At 43.6% G+C, this 20399-nt stretch overlaps 1 protein-coding gene across 1 annotated transcript in view; it reads right to left on the reverse strand.

Annotated features, from left to right (window-relative positions):
• LOC147748339 (von Willebrand factor A domain-containing protein 7-like) overlaps positions 1–20399 on the reverse strand; it is a 434333-nt gene that overhangs the window by 249424 nt on the left and 164510 nt on the right. The window contains exons 5-8 of the mRNA XM_086936415.1: positions 11852–12038; positions 7575–7744; positions 5844–5956; positions 1809–1925 (exon numbers count right to left, since the gene is read on the reverse strand). Of these exons, the coding sequence (XP_086792541.1) occupies positions 1809–1925; positions 5844–5956; positions 7575–7744; positions 11852–12038 (587 nt within the window). The remainder of the gene's footprint in view (positions 1–1808; positions 1926–5843; positions 5957–7574; positions 7745–11851; positions 12039–20399) is intronic.

A 20399-nucleotide genomic window follows, 5' to 3' on the forward strand; every position in this document is an offset into this window, starting at 1 on the left:
TATGCTACTAGGGGAACTAGAGCAAAGAAACTTGGAGAATCAATATGGCACCCAATTACGAATTGGAAAGCTGGAGTCGTAACTGTGATATAATCTAATTTGCTAGAACATTTGTTATATTGTCTTTTTATAATCCTGTGTCGTTTATTTCAATTGTTATGTTGACTCAGTTATTGATTTATTATTTGTAATGAGCTGAGTGTAATTTGTTTTCTCTGTTTATATTGTCTGTCTGGATCTGGTTCAATAAAAAAAATAAAAAAAAGGAGTCTATGCTGATCCTTGGGGTATCACATGTTTGGTGCCGGCCTTTCTACAGAAGAAAGGGTGTAGTTTGACTTGACAGATACAGTTTAGGACAAAGGAGATAAACCTCCTTAATGCTTTGTCACCCACGCTTGCTACTCTTGCTAACCTTTCGAGAAGTATGTGTGGCCAATGGTGTGTAAAGCCGCAGAGAGGTCTAAGAAAATTCGATGCCTTACTCCTTGCTTAGAAGCATTTTCTGTGTTCCTCGTCTAGTCAGAAACACAGGATTTATTTAGAAGTGAATTTGACTCCCGGTATTGTGTACATTGCTGGGTAACAGCTGTTTTGAGTGCTCTGTTGATAGAGGGAAGGCCTGATATTGATCTGTGATTGTAGAGACCATGCCCATCTGAAATGGATTTCCTCTGGAATGGAGTATGGGAGATATGCGTAAGAGCTTGAAGAAAGGTCCTTCAACAAGCGAATAGCTAGTATGTTTCTGATCACTGGTTTGACAACATTAATACCTAGATTATTGACTTTGACATTGAACAAATATGGTGAAGGAAAGGATTTTTTCAAGGAGGGTAAACTTTTTTGATGATCTTAAACATAGGTGGCACCATCTAACATCTCATGATTTTATGAGAAGATAAATTATAATACCAATCAATCTGGAGCCATTATATAAATGTGCCCAATATTTATTATAGCTAGAAACCTCTTGTAAATTTCCCTATACATTAATGAAGTTTAATAGTCCCTGATTATTGAACAATGCAATTGCTTGAATCTGGGAGACAATTCAAGCAATTGCATTGCATATTAATGTATTTATCAAATATACTTTTTTCAAATGTCCATTCTGCTTTCGATATATACATTCTTACAACTAGAACAATCAGTGGCCTTTGAGATAAGAAGTGTTCTTGGAGACCGTAGTTATTCGGTATACAAAGAAAGGAATACAGGGGTATTCTTTCATCAACATCTCAAATAGAACTGCCTTGTGAGGTTTTGGGTTATCGAGGAGGTACCAAAATGTAGACAGGGATTGTATGGATCTATTTTCTATAGCTAAGGCCCCATATACATACGTTGGCAACATATAGATCTTAAAGGTGCTTAGATGTGTAGTTAAGTATAGTAAATGTATACCTTTCTCTGGGAACATACCTTCGCAATCTTTTGGCACTGGATAACGTTTTTGCAATATTATGTGACTTTGATAGTCCCTCCTCCATATTCCATAGTACAATCAATTGCATTCCCACCAAATGATGATAACTCACTTTAGGCTTCTATTTTATTCCTTTGCATAGGTAGAAATTAATGAAAGACTCTCTTCCCTTGCACTAACACCATTATGTTTCATTTTGTCTTTAGCCAATACTCACTTCAGTATCATATGCATTTGCTAAGACTCAGACAGGGAAGCCACATGAATTACTCCACCTATTTACTCTTAACAGACACACACTCATAGCTTCATTTTTTACTCTCTCCTAGAAAGTTATTGAGTTTAGGCTTCGATTGCCCACCCTCTGTGAGTTACTTACCGAGGTCTTCTTCCTTTCTATGAGGTCGGTCACATAATTCTTCCAATAAATGTCTTTAGCTGGTGCAGCAGTGAACACATAGATTGATGAAAACTGTGGTGTTGACTCAAGTGACAGCTGAAAGAAATATAAAGACCTTAAATACACCTTTCCCTTATCACCATATTGTAAAACATAGTACATGAAAAGCTTTTTATCATGAGAAAATCCTTATCATTCAAAGTCACGATGATGAAAATAAAGACCACACTGATGAGGGTCAAAAATGTTATTCCAAAAAAGTTGACAATTTCCAAAATCATGATAGGAAAAGGATATGAAGAATTAGGGTGAATATTACTGAGAGCACCATGATCAACCAAGTTTTTGTTTTAGCAGGGTAACAACAAACAATAAAAGTTTGTTTTCATACACAAGGTACTGTAAACAGTGGCATAACACAAAGTGACAGGGACCCCCTGCAGAATGTGATGAGTTGCCCAAAGCTCTTCCGTACCTTAGAGTTATTCATTGCTATTTATATGAATAGGGGGCACCTTGAAGGATTAGAGGCCCTCTTGAAGAGGTGAAGGACCCCTGCACCACAGGTACTGTTGCAGCCTTGTGTTACGCCCCTGACTGTAAAGCTAGAGAGAGTCTAATTACATAGCTCTTGAAGTGCAGGGGCAGTTCAGTTTGGTAACAGACGGCGAGTGCTTGCAGGACAAAGAAGGAGAGGTGTGGCGTAACAGCTAGAGTGGTTTACTCCGAAACATGTGGCTCCCAGTTCGATCCCTGGCACCGGCGGCAGCTCAACTCAGCATCATGTGACTCAGGGCAATACCTCACTTAGGGCTAGATGTAGGTAATTGAAATTTACCGATTCGAAAATACCGAATTTTACCGATTCAGTATTTTCGAATTGGTAAATGCAATGTAGATAAAAATTCGGTAAAAATACAGAATCCCTGGAGGCCCATAGGAATGAATGTCAATTACCGAATCAGTAAATACCGATTGGGTAAAATTGGGAAAGAGTCAAGGGTGGCAAGGTGTCACTTTGATACCCTGTTGCACTCCTGAATAGTGCTGGTGTGCACATGTGGCACACATACATGCCCTAAGGGCATGTATGTCTGTCACATGACACAGGTGTAAATGCACAGATTTGCATTTACACAGGTATTCGTTATTTACCACCAACTAATAGTTGGTGGTAAATAACGAATCCTTAAAGCACAAAAGCACTCTTTAAAGTGCTTCCTACATCTCATTTACCGATTCAGTAAATACCGAATCGGTAAATGATGATTCGGTAAATACCGAATCGGTAAATACCGATTTGTTATTTACCGAATCTGTAAATATACCACCTACATCAGAAAAGGCTATTACCGGTCGGTAATGGCCGATTTCGGCTGTTACCGACCGGTAATGCCCTTCCTACATCTGGCCCTTAATCTCCATGACAGCCCCCAGCACCTGAATACCCTTAGAGGTGATAAGTCGTGCTTTGCAGATCTGTAATTACAAGATGAACCAGATCTGACAGCAGCAGGTTGCAGTGGGGTTGTTTCAAGTGAGAGAGAAGAGAAATAGAGAAAAGTCTGGTCTGAAGCAGGAAGAGTAGAATTAGATTGAGGGGAGACAAGATCTTGAGAGAGAAAAGCCTGTCTCATGTTGACTAATTTACTATGGAAAAACAAAAGACAAGGTGTGAAGGACAACCAAGGCACTTGTACAGTGAAATGGATTTGTAAGAGAGGTAAAACTACTGGGAAGCTTTCCTTGGGTTAACTGGAAGCTGAAGCAATACGGCTAGCAAAATAGGTAGGCCAAGCAGATCTGAATTGTCTACAATATAACCTTAAGGCAGAGTCCGGTAAGTAAGAGAATAATCTTATAAGTTAAATACAAATGAAAATAGAGGATGACATTAGGGACTGGACGACAATGACCAGAGACCTAAGGACAATTCCAAAATAAATATACTAGGCAAGTAGAGATAGGGGATATACACTAAACTATTGTTTACTCCCTTTTAGACTGGATCAGACACAGAGAAGACACTTAGAGGCCTATTATAACGGATGGATCGCCATCGCCGGCCCTGCGCTGGCGATCTCCCTGCTACATGTGCTTGTGACACCCCCGCCATATTAGTAGTGCAAGGGGGACTGCAGCGGACGGGAACGACTGTCTGCCGCTTTTCCGCCGGTCGGATTGCCGGCCGGGCGGAAATGGCAGAAAATATGGTGCCAGTGCCTTGCAGGCACCACCATCCATAATATGATGGATGCGAAAATAGGCCTCAACGCCACCATGGAAAGGCAGGCGGTCTTTGGCATTGGGTGTTGATTGCGGACCCCCAGGGTGTAGGTGGTGCACTTTGGGGGTACCATAGGTACCCCCCTTTATTGGCATACACAAGGTGCAGGCACCACATGGTGCCTGTCACGTTGTACATGCAATGCACAACATGCATTTTGTGCATTGCGGCAGGTGCTGCTGACAGCACCACCTGCCACAATGCATATTATGGAGGATGCGACCGCAAGGGTGGCGGGCGCATCCTAATTGGCATAGCGAGACTGCCGCGCCTCTGGCCTTTGGTCCCGTTTACCATTACGGTCCGCCCACCATCGTAATGGGCCCCAAAGTTGGGTAATAGACCTCCACCTGAGGGGAAGGGGAGGGAGGAGTTGAGGGTAAAGGTTGGCTAGAGTAATAATCACACAGTAAATAAGCAAACAGAGTATAATGTGAAGGATCTGGAATAACAGAAACACTATACACAAGGGGATACATTATCTAGGTACAAAGGTGAGATGTGAATGAACCTGTAACATCAATGTTTGCTAAAGTACTACATGACGTAAAGAAATTGATTGAATACCAAATAAAGCCAATAAAGTTGTTTTAAAAAAAAAGTTAGATACAAATTGCTTGTGAAGTTCTGAAGCAGCACACTCTCGCAGTATTTGCAGGAATAAGATTTCCAGTCTTAAAACCAACGAACTAACGCCTATAAAAGAAAACATACGCTTGGGCGTAGGTGAGCAGAAAGCAGGAAATGATGCAAACTACGCAAAGATCATTTACCTAAAGTTTTGTTTAGGTAACAAGGTTTTTGCTTACCCCTGATACAAAAATGTGCCATACCTACCAAAATAAGCTCCAATGCGCGCAGACCGTAGTTTTGCTTTTAATAACAGGAAGAATCATATGTCAATCAAATACATGATTGCTTTTAAAACCTTTTAGAGATGCATACATTTTAGAGGCTGCAAACAAGAAACATCTAGCGAAATTTGCAACTACCAGCTCCTCCTAAGTGACCAACCTGGAGCTGAGGAAGTTTAATCTCACTGTAGGTCAGTACCATAGCCACACCTATTGGCATTTGTCGAAGGGGGTGATTTTGGAATTGTTTTTCAAAGATGTAATGAGATGTTCATTAGATTGGCCTGTTTGGACATGATTCTGGCTGTGACTATTGCAATTCTGTTAGAATGAAACCAATAAGGTTTAAGCTGATGCTCTGCGTTGCTCCGCAGACGTAAACAGCTCTTTCGATCGCTTTTTGGCTCCCCGGGTTTTTCTATGTTGCAGGCAATTTTGTTGCTTGATGCTGCTTGAATCAATTATTACATTGCAAGTCGTGATTGTTGGTGGAGTAGATTATACTGCTTAATGTTGCTTTGTGGGCATATTTATATGAACCAATATGGCCTGATTTTGCAACTTACTCGCTGTATAGAGTGGAAGGCTTATTACTCAGTACTGCTGATGGACTGAAAATCTTGGGGATGATAATGGGTGACTTGAATATATTTCTACTGCAAAGGGCAGTCTTACTGGGTTAATTTGAATTTTTTTAACACTGCAGTTTTCACAGTGAAACAAAAACATTTGTAGAAACAACGACACACAATTTTGCACAAGCATGAGCAAATGTATATTCATCACATGGTTATAGAGTCTGCTTCCTAATTACACATTGGCATAGAAACCCCCCGGCTCTCTGTAATGCCCTGTAGTAATGCTGTATCTCACCCCAAGTGCTGATAAACACATGCCTGGATCTTGGCCACCAGCCTCTGGTTTTAAATTGGCAACTTTAGTCTTGAAAATGTCAGCATCTTTTGTCAGGAATACTGGTCCAAACCCTGAAATGAGAGAAAATCAAACATCTCTCATTGTTATACCAGGTCGTGGGTATAGATGATGGTACTTCAAAGATCAAGTAACCAAATGTTGTGATTTCATCTATGAGCATTAGCGGTGGTTTCCGGCCAAGAAAATAAATTGGACAAATGAGACTATTGGCCACATTTAGATCTAAGCAGATGTGTTACTCCATCTCAACGCTGAAATATAATTTGCATGGGATATATTGGAATTCATATTTCGGTGAACGGGATATCCATCACGGTTGTGGCGGAGTAACCTGTCCATCAAGATCTAAATCAGGCCTTATGAAGGGCAGATAAACAAGTGTTAAGGACAGTAAATATCACATGAAACTTCATGAACTACCATTTTGGGTATAAGCATGCTTTGTAAAGTATCTTGCAATGATATCCTCTTGATCTATATATCGAAATTGTATGCATTTATCATGACTGTAAAATTAGGGATGTGTGAATTTGCTAATGTTTACTAACATACAACTTTGGTCATTTTGGTTAAACTTTACAAGTTTCATCAAGTGGTGAACTTAAATGTTACAAAAAAGGAAGACAACCAACTTCAGCCGCCATTTACTGCAGTAGGAACCATTCCTGCCCCAGCAAAGGCGCTGAGCAAGACAGTGTTGTCTGCTGTCAGTCAGCAGCAGTTTCAAGTTTCAGGCATCCACCCATGGGCTAAGTCCTGAGTCCCACCACCAACGTGCTTGCACTGCACTGTCTGCCGTAACTTCCCTTGTCCACCTGCCACCACCATCTGATCTCTCCTTGCCATCTGCTTCCCCCACCAACAGAGCGACATCCTCTGACCATGCCTGCCATGGGGCCTTCTTCCCCTGCCACATGCTATTTACCATGTAGAGGGATTATGGTAACTTCCTTTTGGATTTCCTGTCACGGGCAGTCCCACCCATAGAACAAATCAGTAAGTCCCTCTTGATCAAAAAAAGGAAGTATTCTTACTATCAGGATAGAGATAAAGGGTGCTGCACTATTGCCCTCAGTGGCGGCTGAGACAGAAATTACAGGCTGCAGCCCAGCAGACATGGGGTCCCTGCTCTGATGAGGCTATAGAGGAGTTGGGTGTGTACTTATTTGCATATCCAGGTCAGTTAGTCTGTTTTTGCGAATGGATTCTTCTCCCTTCGTTTTTCATATGGGAGCTGCCTATTCCACACAGTTGTGGTGTATTTTATTATTCATAGGCTTGTGACCCATTTCTGCTCTCAGTCAGAGCTTTACATAAGACTGGCTACCGCCCTGAAGCCCGCCTTCCCGCTATCTGTAGTGGGGCAGCTATGAGCCTGTTTGAGATCATCGTATGTCGGCCTTGGGGAATCTGGTTTTGACTCAATATGTAAAGCTTGTAACAAAATGGGGGAGGGGGCAAATATGCAGCTATGCCATTGACCTGGACACACACACTGCTGTAAAATCCCCTTTCTTAACAAGGATTCACGATCTTGGTGCACTTTGTGCGCTTTTTATCTTCTTCTATCTCAATAAATACGATCTATATAGCAATGGAGCCTGTGAAGTGCTATCAATAGCAATATAAACCTGACACATCTTGCATTCTCCTGGGAATCAAACTCACCTGTCGAGTTGAAAGGCACCAGTACATAGGTTGATGGCTCGGTTAGGGTTCCTTTTTTACTGTCAACAATCGAGAACACATTCGGTTTTTTTGGTGCTAGGTCTCCTGTGGTAACCTCTCTGGTGTCAATAACACAACTCCAGACACCTCCTGCTCCTAAATTCAGAAGTCTGTACGAGAAACATGACAAAAAAGTGAGGTCTGTGGAACTTAAGGTGTTACGAAAAGTCTAACAACAGCCAACCATGTGGTGGAAGGAATGCCTCAATTAATCTTAGCCATAGGCGATAGCTCGGGCTGGAGATCAGCTTTCACACACCAAGCCACTCCAGCTAGAGACCAGCCATATGCAAATCAGTCTTTGTCCTGCTCCATAAGCAGCAGAGGCCAGACATAAACACAAACCACGTAAAACAGTATCATTCCTCTTAAACGAGCAATGAGCATTTACTGACATCACAAGCACACACCAAACGATGTCACTGCTGACAATGTCACTATCTTTCCTTGCTTGATACAGGCTAAAGTGACCAACCCAAAGGTGCGATGTGACTCAGACTGCCAAGAGTCCGGACGTCAACAGTTATGCACTCCACCTGAAAGAAGCCGCTGGTTAATGTATGACACAATGTTAAGGTAGGGCTTTAACCCCCTCCTCCCCTTGGCGTTGGTTTATTTTATTAATGTCTCAATTAAACATAAGTGAGCCCATTTGTGCGTTTTTATCTATTCTCTGCTTTTTTTGTTGTAAAAAATGGTAAAGGAATGCATAACATATTCAGTTTTCATATTTCATAAATGAAAAAGAATATTATATATATCTTTTATTTAGGCAATTGTTCTAGAGATGTTTTACTAATGCTCCAACGTTGCTCAGTGTGATTAGTTTGGATGGAATGTCAGGCACTTCCTGCAAAGGTTTACTGGATATCAGGATTATGCTACCTTGTGGCATGATCCCGGCTCCATCACTGTACACATGTGTTGTATTCCGCTTGAAATTTAAGATCAGTATCTGGAATTTGGGTGGCAGGGCCCCCCTGGCAAACAGAGGGTACGCCAACATTTTTAATAATAAGTGAATTTTTTCATTGGCGTCCGGTTGCCTCCGTACTGTGGAACTTCTAAATTGGACACAGGCTCTCCTTTTCGGTATTTGACTCTCTGAGTAGAGAGGCAGTGTTCTGCCTCTCTACTCAGAGAGTCATGGCTCCTGTGATGTGTGCTAGACACTCAGCAGCACACAAAAACAACACTTCATAAATGACTGTCCAGCCAGTGCTTTTTCTGATAATAAGACCTCCCCAAACGTTAAGAGTAGACTAATGTGGTAGTCCTGAGGGGCCGGCGGCTGCTACTGGATGGACCCCAAACACACGCTGGGCATCTTGTGGTGTTGCTGTCTCCTTGGGACACCACCAACGGCATATGAAGAATTTTAACCCGTTCGGTGCTCATGCCGGCTCACGTCCGTCATGAGTTACGGTAGGCGTGTGCTCATGACGGCCGGGAGCCGTCAGAACATTGCAGCTCCGTCCATGTGCTGTTCATTCCCCACCTGTGCAGGAGAATTAATCAGTGGGCAGAGTTCTAATGGCTCCCGGCCGTCATGAGCACATGCCCACCGTGACATGCCCACGGTGATTTATGACGGCTGGGAGCCATAATTAGTACCGCAGCACCACGCCCAACCCTGCCCTTCCTCGCACTGTGGTGGAATTTGCGCCGCGGCAAAGGAGTTAAAGGGGCAGCCCAGTGTGTAATGGGGCACAGCTTTACCCAGAGGGCATTCTCGTTTTAAACTGGCTGAGTTTTCCACCTGGGTGTTCCTACACGAAGCATCGCACCTAAAGCAGGGACAATGAGAGAGCATGAGAGACCACCACAGACTACGCAGTTCTGGCAATCTCCCCTCATCTGGAACAGCTTGTGTGTTGGAGGACGAGCTGGCCTCCTTCTTGTCCTGCTCAAGAGCAGCATGCTGGGGTGATTCCAGCGCTTTACAAATACCTTACATACTTACAATCCCTTACATAAATACTGCACCATGCTTCTACCAGAGTTGCACAGGAGTGGGGGGAGCCACCACACAATGTCCCAAGGCTCTCCAGAGAGAGAAGCGAACTGACACTCTTTTAAACATGGCAGACCAGATAGTGCAAGCATAAGTTTAGGATGCTATTAATGCAATCTGACACATAAGCTCTCTAACACAGCGATAAAGCAAAGACTTAGCACTTAATGATTAAGACATGAGAACAAAAAGAACATTTTTGTGATGAGGTCATTTATATCAGAATTTCTTCATTCATTGATATACACATTACCAAGGTAGACTGTCAAGATAAATAAGTGCATGGAAGGGACAAGTGTGCCCGGTGCTCAGGTGGTGAACATAATATACAGTGTAAATATTTTCATATATACAAGTTTTTGACAAAATAGGCCAGATGTTGATTTCAATCCAAAGATTTCTATCTTTTCTAGTATAGAATCCTGGTGATGCTGGACCTAGAAAGAGCATTGACGTTTCGACTGGAACAATGGAGCACAATGGCCCAGTATCTCGAATACTGGAAAAATAAGCCTGACTACTAGCAGGAGCTGGATGGGACCGCTGACCATCCTCCACAAATTCAGATTTTTCCAATATTTGAGATACTGGGCCATTGCGCCCCATTGTTTCAAGCTGAGACACATGGACTTCAATAGGACTGTCATCAAAAAATCCTCGTCCCCCCCCCACCTCGCCTGTCTTGAGGAAGGCCCGCTGTGACCACCCATTGGGGCACCACGGGGTCGAAACGTCGACGCTCTTCCTAGGTCCAGCATCACCAGGATTCTATACTAGGAACGATAGGAATCTTTGGATTGAAATCAACATTTGGCCTATTTTATAAAAAACTTGTATATATGAAAATATTTACACTGTATATTATGTTCACCACCTGAGCACCGTGCACACTTGTCACTTCCATGCACTTATTTATCTTGACAGTCTACCATGGTAATGTGTATATCAATGAATGAAGTAATTGTGATATAAATGAACTCATCACAAACATTTTCTTTTTGTTCTCATGTCTTATTCATTAAGTGCTAAGTCTTTGCTTTATCGCTGTGTGTTAGAGAGCTTTTGTTTCAGATTGCATTAATAGCATCCTCAACTTACGCTTGTTCTACCCGACAGAACGAATTTTTATTTAACTATAATTTACCCAGGTTCTGAGGGACACAGGGTTACTCCCTTTTTGTTAAAAACCACATAGTGTGCCCGCTTTCCTGATATTAGCTTATTATTGCTAGAGAGATGAGGGTATTTCTCTCAATGTATTCAAGCAACGTTTTTCGAAACCCATCAAAGCACTGGAATCATTTGCCATCTGTAGGTAAAAGTGACATTTTCAGCTTTAACTTTATGTAAACTCTATGAATACACACGTGGGTTAAATGGATTAAAATATGAATAGTCTAGGTTGAGAGCGCATTGTTTGTCTACCTCCTTATTTGATGGCTTGATTCCTGGATTTTCGGATGTAAATAGATAAAATGCTGGGATATATATATGTATATTCTTTTTCAGTTTCACAAACCCGGCCCTGTCGGCGTTGGTGCGCGTACAAGTGTGAGAACCCGCATATAACCACAGCAATGATCTCCACAAAAGAAAGGAAATGCGCACTCTAAAGTTGCTCGTTCGGCCAATATTTAACCCGCCATGTTGTACAGGTATGGTTTCAAAAGCACTCGGCACGTTTCGGCGAACACTTGCCTTGCTCTCAGGTCTGCAGCCTGCTTCAATTAGAGACTTATGTCTGATTTGAAAGACATCCAGCAATGACCTATGGTACTCGAACGTGTGAGACAAAGACATGTGTGAGTTGAGGGATAACTGGTAGTGCCCTAATGTATTGAGGCCAGCTACAGCAAGACTTGGGTCTGCGTGGAGAGTCCTCTAGTAACGGGCCAAGGCACTGTAATCTACATCATGACAGTGCTGATATCAGCTTTTTAATACGCAGAAAGCAATCAAGTATCGCATTTCTCTGAGCCAAAGCTGAAAGGGCTAGCCTCCATTTTCAGTTCCTTGCTTATTGGTAAAACAATCAAGTCTTATTGGCTTTGCCAATGTTTATTTTTATTATGCAAGCCTTTTTCCATAGTCAATGACCTATTATTAGATTAATGTACAATGAGTATAAGGATGAACAGTCAGGCTATCATGCCAGTCACGAGTTATAGTCCACTTTAGGACACCAGTCTTTCCCATATAATACCTCGCCATTCTTTGGACCCCAACTTTGCCTTTGATGAGCTCCAGTACTTCAGCAGTTGCCTTGACAGCCACTTCGGCGGCTTCATAGTGAAGATAGCCATGCGAGGAAGTTTCCATATCCTTGTTAATGCCACCAACAGGCTCGTCATCACTTCCAAAGTCAGTACTGCCTCCATGGCTGCATTTTCCTACGAGCAAATATATATTAATAGAAGGATGAAGTCAATGCATATTGTGATATAAGTCTATTATAAGAACTCTGCATTACACCTCTCGTCCATAAAAATATAATCAGCATCCAATGTTAAAGTTATATTTAAAAAAAATTGACATTTAAAATTCTTGAACACAATTGATTGAACGTCAAAAAGTCCTGGTTAAAATACCAATTCATTCACAGATTGAAAATCCAAATAAGGTTACTGTGACATTCTATGGTTCTAGAGCCAATATTTAAATGTCCTGTGCACCGACCAAATATCCACTTTATTAATTATAGGTTAATGATATAGCTTACATGCTTCTAATACCAATGGACTTCAGAGCATTAGACATGCCAATTCAAGTGAGAGCCATCCTTAGCATTGACAGCAAGGTTGATTAGAGGTAATTCTAACAGTGAGGTAATATTTAAATTATAGTGATAGTGCAGTGCACCGAGAACAAAAGGTAGCAAGTGACCATGAAAACATGGGCGAATACCATTTAATGAAAAATACACCATTGCAAGTTTTTTTTGTTATTTTGACCTCATTAGAGAATGTCAAAGACTTTTGGATGGCTAGGAAAGCTTGTGTACCAGCAATGATTTCTCCATATTCAACTGCCCCATTGTACACATATTAACTTGAACTTTATCGCCTAAAACCATGATTTGAAGTTAATATGCACAAGACAATTATATAAAGTACATTATTTTAATTATATTTCTTGTGATCCATGGCAGATTTTTTTAAAAAACATTTTTATTTGCATTTATCACCATGAAACCAAACATCAAGCATGGCAATGTCAAGCAGCACACCCATCCCCCTGCCTCCCTATCCACATTTCCCTCCCCGTGATCAAAAACATAAGCCACAGTGTTCAATAGTGCAGTTAGGCCTCTCACCCGGCTCCATCCGCAGAACAGCCTTAGACCCCTCATCCAGAACCACTCCTTGACGAATAAAAGCCCATACCCCTCATGCATCTCACAACCCTCCATCCAGCCCATGATAGCGCCTCCACTTACCCCACACCCTGCCAAATTTCTTGGGGCACCCCCTTGCTTTGTATGTTACCCTCTCAGTGGCCATATATAGGTCCATCCCCCTTCTCCATTCTTCTAGTTGTGGTGTGTCCGGTGCCCCCCATTTCCGGGCCACATCTCTCTTGGCCACCACCAGGGCCAGTACCAGGAATATCAGCAAGGGTCTGGCCAGATCCACATCGTTCGTCATTCCCAGTAGGGCAATTTTGGGATCCAAAGGTATGGTGGTCTCCAGCACCTCCCCCAACTCTGTCAGGACCACCCCCCAGAAGAGTTAAATATTCGGACAGGACCAGATAGTATGGTAAAAGTCTCCTATGCCAGTGCCACCTCTCAGACATCCCGGGTCAGTTATTTTCCCGATAAGCGGGATTTGACTGCTACCCCCCTGGGATGCATTAGGACCATACCCCAGTCTACTTCATCCATGTTGCCCACCTCTCGCTCCCAAGTTGTTCGTAGATTCCCTAGTCTGTCTAGCCTGTTATTCATTATTGTTTTGTACGTAAGGGATACTGCCTTACTGGCAATCCTTTCCTGTCGGAGACGACCCTCAAGAGGCGCTTACTCTGGAAGCGCCTCTGTCAAGGCCCCCTCCGTCCTCCATGCGTGTCGCTATTGCATGTATTTAAAGTATTGTGTGTGGTGGAGTCCATACTCCTGGCGCAGTGAGGGAAATGATTGTAGCACCCCTCGTTTCATCACATCACCCAAAGTCGATATGCTAATGGCGTCCCAAGTCCGGAATCCCTTTAATTTATTAAACTCCTTTAGCCAGGCGCATTTCCACAGTGGTGTTTGTTTCGTGAGCCTGCGTTCCCATCCTATCGCTTTCGTCGGCCCTGTCCATATCCCCAATGTGAGACTCGTAGCAGGCAGCAGTTTAGCTCTTCCCCTACCTCCGTATAGATAATGTAGGCAGGTGTGGGCCTCCATGGTATGTCTCTCTAGTGCAAAAGTGGGATGGGTGGCAGGGGCGTGCATCCATTCATTTATGGCGATCAGGTGTTTTGCCCAATAGTAGGCCTCCAGGTCGGGCAAGGAGATACCCCCATTGTACTGGTGACTTTGTAGGGTCGACAGTGCCACCCTAGGCTGCTTCCCCAGCCATAGAAAGGTCAGGAGCTCTGCCTGTATATCCTTGAACACCCTAGCCTGCATGGGAAAGTATTCCTTCTGGAAGGCATACAGGAACTGTGAAAGCGCACTCATTTTAAACATTGCCGCCCGGCCCAAGAGCTTTAGGGGAAGAAGTTTCCATCGTGCCACAGCCTCAGTAAAGTTGTGTAGTACTCGGTGAATATTCCTCTCAAAGGAGAGCGCCTTATCTGTCGTTATGAACACCCCGAGGTAAGTAAACCCCTCCGTAGTCTTTTTCAGCCGTTCGGGGAGGGTGGGTCCCTCGACCCGTCTTTGGGGATCATATAGTATAGATTTAGGCCAATTGATTTGGTAGCCCGCATGAGACCCATATTGTTCAAGCTCTAAGAATAGCGCTGGTATGGTAGTCTCTGGTGCAGTAATATATAGTAGGACGTTGTCAGCATACAGGGAGAGTTTTTCCACAGACGTGTCTGACGCCCGTATGTTGAACCCCCTGATGCTCTTGTTTTGCCGGATTGCGCACGCCAATACCTTTATAGAAAGGGCGAACAGCAGTGGGGACAGGAGGCATCCCTACCTGGTACCCCGCCGTATAGGAAAGTCCCCTGACAGTACCCCATTGATCCGGACTCTCGCCCTGGGGTCAGTGCATAGCAAGCTTATCTTCTTCCAGAATTTGGGTCCAAAAACGAAGCGTCTAGCACCCCCTCCAGAAAGGGCCAGTGGACCACGTCAAATGCCTTCTCTGCATCAAGGGAGAGGAACCAGTGTGGATCCTCTCTTTTGCTTACCTCCATAAGCCAGTTATGGGTTCGCCTCAGATTGTATTGAGTCGCCCTTTCAGGGAGGAACCCCGTTTGGTCCAGATGGACCAATCCCGAAATCACCCGCCAGAGGCGAAGGGCCAATATTGTTGCAAAGAGTTTTGCCTCCACGTTTAGGAGGGAAATTGGGCGATAGGAGGAGCACTCATAGGGCGGCTTACCTTCTTTAAAAATTGGGATAATCGTAGCCTGACGGAGATCCAGCGAAAACATCCCGTTGGACTCTGCGTCTACGAACAAGCCTAGTAAATGGCGGGTCAGAGATCTGCCATTTAAAAAAAAATTCAGCTGGGAAGCCATTGGGGCCTGATGCCTTCCCCGCCCGGAGTTTAGTCATAGCCTCCCTAACTTCCTCCAAAGTTATGTCCGCCTCAAGATCCAGTGGATCTGCGTCTTCCAGGGCCGGAAGTTCGATATGCGCCATGTATTGCAGGGCGTCTTCCCTTGTCCCCTGTGCCCGTGCCTCATAAAAGGCCCCATAATAGCCAGCAAACTCGTTGGCTATCTGGTCATCTGTTCTGGCCCAACCTCCCTGGGCATCTCTCACCTTCTCGACCCATTGCGCATCCCTTTCTTTCTTGCTTAGCCACGCCAGGAGCCACCCGGACTTGTCGCCCACATCGTACTGGCGGTGTAGGGTCGCCAGGGCTTGTGCTTTCGCCACACCCGTTACCAGATGTTTATATAGGACCCGTAAGTCCGATAATCGTCTAAGCGTTTGTAGGTCACTAGTGGCCAGGTGCTCCTGCTCTAAAGCAAGGATCTGGGCTTCCAAGGCTAGCACCTCCGCCTGCACTTTTCTCTTATCTTCCGCCAACCGAGCATGGGCCCTGTCTCGCATTACTACTTTGAGAGCCTCCCATAGCGTCACCCTGGAGGTCACCGTCCCCTCATTTTCTGTGACATAAACCTTCAAATCAGCCCGGAGGCCTCTCAGTATGTCGGCATTTTGGAGGTTCCATGCCGTCAGTCGCAGAACCTTGTGCCGTTCTCCTCTCTGTCCTCCCGCCTTGAGTAGCAGAGTGAGTGGTCCGAGATGCCTCTCGCCTGATATTTTGCCACATCAGTGATGCACAGCTCCTGTCTAGCCATGAATATATAGTCAAGGCGGGAGTACACTTTATGTGCCCCTGAGAAAAAGGAGTTTCCCCTACCCTCTGGATGCATCCACCGCCACGCGTCCACCAGGCCCACCGTTTCCATTGTGGTAACCAGCAGAGTGGGACTAGCAGGCCTGTCCCTGACTCCTGTCCTGTCCGCCCCCAAATCCATCACGTCGTTGAAGTCCCCTCCCAGGACCTGGATCGTGTCAGAAATGTTGAGAAGTATGTCAACAACCCCCCTAAGTGTAGCTGCCTGGAGTTTGAGTGGGGCATAAGCTGATATAAACGTGTATTCCTTCCTATTCCAGTAGCGTCGCACCCCCACGTATGTCCCTTGTGAGTCTATCCAGGTCTGTGCTATATACATGGATGGATATTTTTTAATTAGGATCGCAACTCTTCTTGAGCCAGATGTGAAGCCTGCATGGGCTAATACTTTATAGCGTCCTCTTGCAAAAAGGCGCAGTTCGTGCCCTATAGATGTGTCTCCTGCAGTAGTATAACTGCAGCCCCAGATCTCTTCACATAGGTATTTACTAACCCTCGCTTAACCTTACAGCCCAGGCCATTAACATTCCAAGTGAGTACCCTGAGCACATCTGGTGCCCCACTCCCACCTGCCGGGTTATCCCTCCCCATGACGTGCATTAAGGGTCAATCGAGGCCAATGTCCTGCACGTAGGGCCGCCAGATCGTTTGTGTGTATGCTTAACATGTCATGCTTAACCAATCCCCCTCCCCCCAACACCCCCCTCACTCACCCCACCCCCCACATCCTCCCAAGAACCCACAACCATGAAATGACACAAATCCCCCTCGCCTCCCCCCACCCCACCTCCCCCCCCCCCCGCCAGCCCCTTCTCTGCTACCAGCATCGTCAGGGACTCTCGGGTAGAGAAGGTCTATCGCCAACCCCTGAAGGTCCCCTAGCACCCCATCCATGGCAGATTTTTTAAGCACTCTGCTGCTAAACTACGATTACCATGAATTGTCCAGGAAGCCATAAACCTTTTACATGCAATCTGACTCTTATTTTGGAGGGAGCACAACCTAAATATCTTTTAAACCTACACTAGATGGCAGCCCATCGCTCAAATTCTGTGATCAACAAACAGTCCTGACAGGCCATATGAAGGAGTTGGTGCAATTTGCATCTGATAATCCTTTAGTAAAGGTGTTATGGTTAGGCCACAATTTTGTTCATTGAAAACGTATTCGGGCCATCATGAGTACCTATTCAAAATGTTACACACAACTCAATTCTCATTGAAAATAACTCATTTATATAACTTCATCTAATTTATCATTATCTATGGACCAACTAAATATTTGCTTTCCATCTCCCCATTGCACCCAATGATAGAAGAGCATTCGTAATGCCCATTGATGTTTGGTTGTGACAACACATTTCGATCCACAACATAAAAGGATGATTTGAAGTCAGCAAAATGTATACATAATGAACCTGCCTCAGATCTTTTGTGCATAATATAAGGTTAGGCAAATACAAGATGGAGGGTAGATTGCCTAGGCCTAAATCCCACCTGCTACTTTGGCATGAGTTGTAAACTATCTGCCAAATGCTCAACAACTTTCAACTAAATAAGTCCAAAATTATCTGAAGTCACATCTAAAAGGGAGATAAGCCGATGCACTGTCAGGCTAATAGTGATGCCTCTTTTTTCCAACTAGGTAATTGAATGACCTGGTCAGCTGTTCAGATTGTAACAGAAAATTGTGTGAAATGTGGGAGTAAAAATTCTCCATGACCTCCAGAACAGTAGTTTTGTTTTTTAAATACAATACTATTAAGTCAATATTTCTTTGAGTGTGGAAATAAATCCCTCAATTTCACATTCTCCTCAGTCAGTTATAAATAGTTGTATTTTAGTATTTCAAATGTGTTCAGATGGCAATATTATTCTGTCTAATCATGAAGAATATCAGGACGCCTCAGATACTGGATATAGATTTAGAGGGAAGGCGATTATATGTAAACTTGGCAGATGGGTAACTTTTCAGAAGGCTTGTAAACTAGAAAATAATCATCTGAGTTACAAAATCCTTCTAGCCAATTAGCCTTTTCATCTAGCTGGGAATGAGGATTTAAGTATCAGATATTTCATTAGCAACAAGTTGCAGCAGAGGTTCTAAAGTCAGATGTAGTTTAACTGAATACTGGAACATCTTTTTTAAATTGGAGGTCCAGTCCCTTTCTGGATCAGAGATAATCCTTACATTAATATAAAAAATTAATCTATACCAAGACAGAACATTACAAAGAAAGCAAGAGCGACGTTACACCATATCACATACAGTTTATGCAGTACATATCCATAACCTAAAGTTATGGCCGGGATTGTTCCATCCTGGCTTTCCAATCTGTAAGCGGAGCCCAGATGCGTTTCCCCAGTCTCTTAGCCTTCCACCCTTTCTTCTCATAAAGGCCTTTTTCCAGGCCATGGATGGCTAAAAGCTGTGAAACCCATTGTTGAAAGGTGGGGGGGTTAGGATCTTTCCAAGATGCTGCTACACAAATCCTAGCGACCGCCATGGCAATAAATAAGAACTCCTGGTGCGCTACTGAGGCTCCCTCCCTGAAAGTATCTAGAATCTCTAATTCATTAGATACATTTATTATAATCCTCAAGGATTGACCCATAAAATGCTCAATTGCCCTTTTCAGTTGGTCTAGTTTTGGACAGGCAGCAAACATATGCACCACATCAGCCTCCGTGCTGCCACACCGCGGACATCAGATTCCCATTCGTCCTCCCCACTGACTATTTAAGCAAGAGTATAGTAAATATTAAATACCGTTTTAAAGTGTTGGGCCTGTAAATTTACTACTTTCAATACCGTGCATCCTAACTTGAGCGATGTTACAAGCTCATTACCTTCAATATCCAGTTTCTCCCATCATTTCTCAGAGTGCTTTTCAATATCATCGTTTTGCTTTTGATTTAACTCGCAATATATCTGAGTGATGGTACAGCCTTCCGATTTTCCACCCTATCCATAACAACATCTCTGTCAAAAGCTTTTGCTCCCCGACTTTTTTTTATCAAGGGCAGATCGTTCCTGTAAAAACGTAAAAAATTCCCTACGCTCCAAATTAAACAGCGTTTGTGCCATTTCAAATGTAATTATGCCATCAGAGTCTATAATGTCTCCTACTGTCTAATACCCCAACCCATCCCATTGCCTCATTATATTGTCATGAAACGTCTCTGGCAAATATGGATTCCTCTACAGGGGAGTATAGTGATTCATTCTGCCTAATCCCAGCATTTTCCTAACAGAGGACCAAACCGATACTGCCGCTCCTAAGGTCTTACATTTCACTTTTTTATAATAGCTGACCTCATAAAACCTGAGTAACCAATTGTGTGCTTCACCTTTTAGAAGTAGCTTGTATACATCTGGTACAGATTCATCATCCCTCCAGTTATCGGTCACAGTTCCACCCAACAACCCACGTATGTACTGTAATACTGCAGCCCAATAATATAATTTTAAATCGGGAACTGCCCAGCCTCCTCTCTCCCTAGGGAGACTCATGACCTTGAGTGCTCTTCTCGTCTTCCCTTGTGCCCATATAAATCTGTTGATCATTCTCTCCATTTCCTTAAACCACCTATTATCAAATTTCAGAGGTATTGTTCTAAATAAATATAAAACCTTCGGAAGGAATAGCATTTTAATGATATTGCATCTTCCCACGATTGATAGGTGCGAATTTTTCAACCTATCAAGATCCCTCCTTGGCTTCTGAATTATTGGTGAAAGGTTCATTTCAACAACCTTTATTAAATCGGATGAAATTACAACGCCTAAATACGTAGCTGATTCAGTCACTTGTGAGTCCACCAGGCTAATCTTCTCAGTGACAACGATCTGTGTCTTCCCCCTGTTAAATCTGTAGCTGGAGACTGCCCCAAAGCAATCTGCCTCGTATTCAATTAAACCCAGAGCTCCAGCAGGGTTAGCGGAAGTAATGGCTAGGTCGTCCGCGTATTCCAAGATCTTTGTTTTTAATCTGTTAAGTCGTATTGGAACAATACCTCTATTTGATTCTATCCTCCTGATAAACGTGTCGATATAAAAAGCAAAGAGGAGGGGTGAACATGGGCACCCCTGCCTAGTTCCTCGTTTAAAATCTATTAAGTCACTCAGTTCACCCATGACCCGAACACGGATCCTGGGATTCTTATATAGAACCTGTAGCACTCTTAAGCACCCCCTGCCGATATTAACTTTCTCCAG

Source organism: Lissotriton vulgaris, chromosome 1_1, assembly GCF_964263255.1.
Source record: "Lissotriton vulgaris chromosome 1_1, aLisVul1.2, whole genome shotgun sequence".
NCBI classification, from domain to species: Eukaryota; Metazoa; Chordata; class Amphibia; order Caudata; family Salamandridae; genus Lissotriton; species Lissotriton vulgaris.